At 64.1% G+C, this 6000-nt stretch overlaps 1 protein-coding gene across 13 annotated transcripts in view; it reads right to left on the minus strand.

Moving 5' to 3' along the window:
* Window positions 1-5797, minus strand: part of BIN1 (bridging integrator 1) — a 51611-nt gene extending 45814 nt beyond the window's left edge. For 3 of the 13 annotated variants that reach the window (XM_070423167.1, XM_070423166.1, XM_070423168.1), the window contains exon 1: window positions 5611-5796. In XM_070423167.1, coding sequence (XP_070279268.1) covers window positions 5611-5694 — 84 coding nt within the window. In that variant the 5' untranslated portion in view covers window positions 5695-5796. Of the gene's footprint in view, window positions 1-5610 lie in introns of all 13 variants that reach the window. The other 10 variants (XM_070423174.1, XM_070423177.1, XM_070423175.1 and 7 more) reach the window with 6 other exon arrangements.
* Between the last annotated feature and the right edge of the window lie 203 nt (window positions 5798-6000).

Here is a 6000-nt window from a genome sequence, read left to right on the forward strand (position 1 = left end):
GTACTGCCTGGGGCAGCCCCTACCCCCTGGGCAAGGCCTGCCCTCCAAGGCTGCCAGGCCTGTCCTCTGTCTGAGCCGGGTTTTTAACATTGTGCCCTTTCCCTTGCACGTTTAATCCTAAAGGTAGACCTGCCCAAGAGGCAGCTTGGGAAAAACACAGTATAGACCAGGTGACATCTGACAGGAAGCCTTCCTCCCAGGCCCTCAACCTGGACACCAGCAGCTCCACATCCTCTCCTACCCCATCTCTGCTGTGGGAGGACCCCCGTGCACATCCACGCCGCGTCCTCGGCACCCGCACGGGCCCCTCGGGAAAGGCTGAGCCGACCCGATTCCTGAGGAAAGCAGGCACCCCCTGCCTCACTCCTCTCCAGCCAGAACATCAGCTCCTGAGTAAGGGCTTGGCTTGGCTTGGCCTGACACCCGCCCTAAACCAGTGCCCCACCCAGGGGTGCCACGGAGAAATGAACGAACAAGCAGCAGGGACCCAAGTGGAGGGCAACATGACCCAGGCCCACGGTTCATGTGCAGCCAAGCCAAGGTCACCCGGAAGAGCTGGATTCCCTCCCTGCTGCGGGCTGCCCCTCCACATTCACACACCATGCACACACGCATGCACGCGCGCGCGCACACACACACACACACACACACACACTACCTGGGACGAGGACAACATTTAAGCCCTGATCGGCCGAGGGCTCAGCGGGGATCAGCTGTCCAGAGGCCTGTAATGGGTCCATGGCAGAGGGCTGGGAGCAGCCTGTGCAGGAGGGACGGCTCCAGGGGCTCCGCCGCACTGCTCGGCCCCCAGAGCTGGCGTTTAGTGAGCACTTACTACGTCTGGCACTTGTTCAGGGCTTGCCTCCCTGGCACGTGACGAGGAGCCATTATTATCCCATCTTCTACACCAAGCATGTCAAACTCGCAGCCCAGCCAAGGTAACGGTATGTAAGAAACATTGTAATAAAAATTTTGAAACTTAATATTTACAGTATCCTGTTATACATAACTATTAATAACAAACTACAATGTTCGCTAGTGACTGACTACTATAATCGTGGCGCCTTACGCGCAGGCGCACCATTTCTCTCCACTAATACCAGCAGCGAATATTTCAGCAGCCGATGGCCACGTCATTAGTCTTGGACTGACTGACCTGTTTGGTGTGTGCAACAGGAAATATTTCGCTTTTGGAGAACGAGAAAAATAGGTTTATTTGCATTACGCTTATTAATTTGTGAAGTTATTCAGTGTCTGGTAAGTTAATGTTCAAGAAAAAAATATTAATTTTTATTAAAATGTTCTATTATTTTATGTTAACGATGACTCATTTATTTCAGCCCTTTGTATTCAGCATGTCTCTATCGAAATAAACCTACGTTTCTATGAAAATTGAAGCTTTTGTTTTTTTGCGGCCACACACACTTACACCTTGTTTATTTGGCCCGTTAGCCTGTGAGTCTGACACGCTTGTTCTACACGAAGACGCTGGGCTCAGGGGTTCCTGTGACTTGCCCAAGGCCCACCTGCTGGCCAAGCCCACACAGGCACTCTCTTCTCCTTTGGCGAGACAGAGGCCTCACACCAAGGGGAGGACCAGGAATGCTAGAACCTCCTGGAGAAAGAACCATGGAGGCCAGTCTCGGGTGAAGGCAGGAGGGAGGGGCAGAGCATCCTCTCCCGTTGGCCAGTGTAGACAGCTTCGTGCGGGGCCAGCCGGGCCGGGGGCTGGAGAGGGAGGTGAGAAGGGGCCTTGAGGGTTAAAATGCAGGGTGCACGCCTCGGCTTCTCCAGAATACAAATACAAGACACCCCTGAATTCAAGCTCCGAGGAAAGACCAGAGACAAATCCGGCCCAAATCTGCTGCCCACCCCTCCCTACTCCGGACTCACCACACATTCCCCTTCTCTTCAGGTGTACGGGCTTGCAGTCCTCACACTCACCCCTCACTTTGGTCCATACCTGTCCCTCCTGGAACAGCCTCTCCGTGTCCCATGCGGCCCAATGCACTCTCCTCCCCTGCACGCCCCGGGCAAAACAGCCTTTCCCTCACTTTGAGCCCTGCCATGAACCAGCAGACTCCACTCAGTGGAGACTCAACCCAGCCAGGCCCACTGGGCCTCAGGGAAGCCTGGAGGCCAGGCTGCCCGTTGGCCACACATTCCCCAGCCAACGTCCACCATGCCCCATAGACACTCCACCAGGAGACGCTGTCAGGAGCCTGTGTGCGCAGATGAGGGACCGGGTACACCAACAGCTCGAGCTCAGGAAGAAGCTGCTCTCATCGGAGACCGGAGACCGAGAGGCGCAGGAAAGCCGGAACATGCTCAGAGAGAGCTGGGGACAGAGAGAGAGAGCCGAGCGAGGAAGAGGGGAGGGAGCGGTGGGGGTAGCTGATGAGCGGAAAGAGCAGGAAGAGTCCTCAGACATTCGAGAACAGAGAGATGGATCCAAGGGGAAAGGGAGATGGAAAATATGGGCGAAGAGGAATATCTTTGGATGGGGCCTGGGAAGGCGGGAGGGGGAGGCACTGGGGCGCCAGAGGCCCTGCTGGAGACCTGGGTGGGCTTTCTGCTCCCAGCACCTGCTCTTGGCTGTACTGAGGCTACTCTCAAGGCTGCTGTGAGGACAAGGACTGGTTGTAAAGGCCCAATTCCTACTGAGGAGGCCAACATGGATGCTGCGGGAGGAGCCCTTGATCACCGGATGAGCTGGTGCCCGCCTGGCCGAGTGTCAGGGCTATAAATAGCTGCCGCTGCACCTTCCCTCTCGTGAGCACCTGCTCCCACAGGCCCGGCTTTCTGTCCACTGGCAACAGGGGCTGCCCTCTCCACCAGGCCTCCCCCCAGACAGAGGGCATGCTCGCCCCTGCAGGGCCCTCTTCCTCCCATCGCCGCCCCTAGCCCAAGGCCAGCCTCCCTCAGGCACCCCTCAGAGGACTTCTGGGCATGGACCTCAGAGAGGAGCAGGCCAGATTCCACCCCTGCCCCAGCTGTCCCCTCTCCCCAACCGACACCTCCCCCAAGAGGCCAAGCTCCACAACCTCTAATCCTGTCATCTGACCCAGCTCCACCCGAAATTAGCTCTGCCCAGCCACCCTACTGAAGCCCCAAAATGGGCACTGTCATTTATAGAGGGTCCAAGAAGCCAAGCACAATGGGAAGATGACCTCATGGTGCCCTGGGCCCGAGCGCTGGGGCAGCAGTGGCGCCATGCTGGCAGACCCTGGCAACCCTCCCCATACTTCCTCCTGTTCTCCCGGCACCAGGCCCAGAGGTCACAGGACCTTACACCCATCGCTCCGCGCCAACAGAGCCGCACACCCTGCTCCCCACTGCTCAGCCCAGGCTCAGGCTCGGGCACAGGACACAGGGCCAGTCGGGACAGCCCAGCCCACCCACAGGCCAGCGCAAGGCTCCCGGCCAGCCCCCAACGTCCTTGTTTGTTCATAAACAGCCAGGCAGCACCTGCAGGGACCAGGGAAGGCCCGGCCCTCGTCCCCCGGGAAGCAGTGTGGAGGCAGGCTGGCCAGGCCAGGACCCTGGAGACAGAGGGAGCTGTCTCCACAGGTACCAGGGGGCAAGCTCTTTGGACCACACTGTGGCCCTCTGAGAGTGGCGGACTGAGAACTGTCTGGCCCTGCTCAGGAAGTGCCCTCCTGAGGCAACTGGACAGCTGGAATCACCACTTACTCACTGATTTGACCCAGGCAGATGGGCAGAGTGGGGTACCTGTGAGACCACTGGCAACGTGAGTTAGAGGTGGTGCTGTGGCCACCAGAAGGTGCTGGGAGGCAGCAGGTCCTGGCACTCAGGCTGGGGCAGACTGGAGCAGGAGGGAGAGGTCCTGTGGGCGGAGCCATCAGGTGTCGTGGGGAGGGGAGGGATACTAGGGGGAAGCCTGCTGTGCTGCTGTGGCTTCTGATGGTCCTGGGCTGAGGAGGTGGGCGGTGGTGGAGGTGGTGGTGGAGGCAGGGCCCTCACTGCAGATCTGGCTGCCCCAGCTGTTCCCACTCCCTCCTTCCCCACCTGTGGCCCACCAGCAGCACTAAGCTGCTCCAGTCCCATGAAGCCCGCTCTGGTGGGCCAGCCCTGGTGCAAGGCCAGCATCCACAGCTGACCAGCTGTCAGCCAACTGCCTATGGCCACAAAACCGGGGCTAAAGAGGGAGCAGTGGCAGCTGGGTGGGGCCAGTGATGACATTGGTACTGACACGGAGGGACACAGTCCAGGCCCCCTGCCCCTGAGTTACTGAAAGATGCCGCTGCAGGGACAAGGCAGCCAAGGCAAAGGGACACAGCAGGAGGGAGGGCCGCAGCGGAGGGGGCAGGAACTGGTCTCAGCTAACCGTGGGGTTCTCTTTCATCTCTCTGGCCCCTGGGAACAGGAAGCCGGCTTAGGCCAGAGCTAGCGGCTCCAGGCACCGGCTGGACTTCCCAGGCGCAGAGGAGAGGAGAGGAGACGCCCTCCCCCACCTGGGGACTGAGCCACCCCAGCACCCGCCGGCTATGTATAGGGCTCTAATCCGCCCTCCAGGCCCAGCGGGCGGAGGGGGTGGGGAAGGAGGGGGTGGGAACAGCTGGGGCGGCCAGATCTGCAGCGAGGGCCCTGCCTCCACCACCGCCGCCCACCTCCTCAGCCCGGGACCAGGACGAGGCACAGGGCTCCGGGAGGCGCGGGAGCTCTCCCCGGGCACCCCCTCCATCACCGTCACGTGGCTGCCTCCTAGGGAGCCCTCAGGCCCCAGCTGCCAAAGTCATTCTTTATACTCAGCCACGAGCCTGGCAGGGGAAGGCCAGCGTCCCCTGGCGCCCACTCGGCCGCACGTCGCGCGGGGGGCAGAGCCGGAGGGGGGGGGGGGGGGCGGCAGGAGCATGTCATCTGCGTCTCGAGTTTCAGAGCTCGAGCGGGCGGGGACGTGGCGTGGGCGGCAGGCCGATCCCGTGCGGGAGCCAGAGGCGCGGGGACCAGGCCGAGGACGGACCCCCGCCCGCGCCCGCGTGTCCCAGCACCCCGCGCCCGCCGCGCCCCCGGCCCCAGGGCTCCGGCGGCTCCCCTGCGGGCTGCGGCCCCAAAGCCGGCCGCCACCCCTCCCCCGCGCCGGAAACGCGGAGCCCCCGGGGGCTGCGCAGCCCTCCGTTCCCCGGAACTTCCAGGCCGCAGGCGCCCTGGGAAAGGAAGCCCAGTCCCCGCACCGGCGGACCCCGGGCAGAGGCGGGCGGGCGGGAGAAGGGCGGCCTCGGAGACCCCGGCGCCGCCGCCGGGACCAGGGGCAGCCCCTCCCCGGCGCCGCCGGCCCGCAGGACCCGCGGGGCCCGACCTCCCGGGGCGCCACCCGCTCCCAATTGCGCGGCCCTCGGCCTCCAGGGCGGGTACCTGGACCGCGCGCCGCCGGAGGGGCGGTCAAGCGCGCGGAGAAAACCCAGGGCCCGGGAGGGGGACCGCGGCGCCGCTCGGTCCCCGCGGGGTCGTGGGGGACGGGGGGGCCGATGCCAGGGAGCCCGGAGCTCGGGGACGCGCGGACCCCGAAGGCCTGGGCAGCGGGCGCCCGGGGGCACAGCGCCGACCCGGCGGCTGGAGGCAGGTGGCGGGCCGCGTCCCGCTCCTCACCTTCTCCTGCGCCCGGGTGAGCTTCTTCTGCATGTTGCTGGCGAACTTCCCCGCCGTCACCCCCTTACTGCCCATCTCCGCCATCGCGCCCGGCCTCGCCCGCTGTCGGGCGCCGAGCTCCCAGCCCCGCCGCCGGCTCCGGTCCGGCTCCCGCCGCGCACTGGGGAGCGGAGACCGCGCGGAGGCGGGGCGTGCGCCCGGGAGCCGCGAGCGCGACGCGGGCCGAGGGAGGGACGCAGGGAGGCGGGGAGGGCGGGCCTGCGGCGGTCAGTGCGCCCGGCCCCGGCCCGCGGACGCGGCCTTTTAAAGGGCCTCCGGCGCGGGACCCGCTCGCCCGGTGCGGAGGGAGCGACGCGCACGTGGGCTGGGCTTCCGCCAGCCCGACGCCCG

The sequence above is a fragment of the Myotis yumanensis genome, unplaced genomic scaffold (genome assembly GCF_028538775.1).
Source record: "Myotis yumanensis isolate MYYU_CA2020_CCGP unplaced genomic scaffold, mMyoYum1.0.hap1 SCAF_8, whole genome shotgun sequence".
Taxonomy (NCBI): domain Eukaryota; kingdom Metazoa; phylum Chordata; class Mammalia; order Chiroptera; family Vespertilionidae; genus Myotis; species Myotis yumanensis.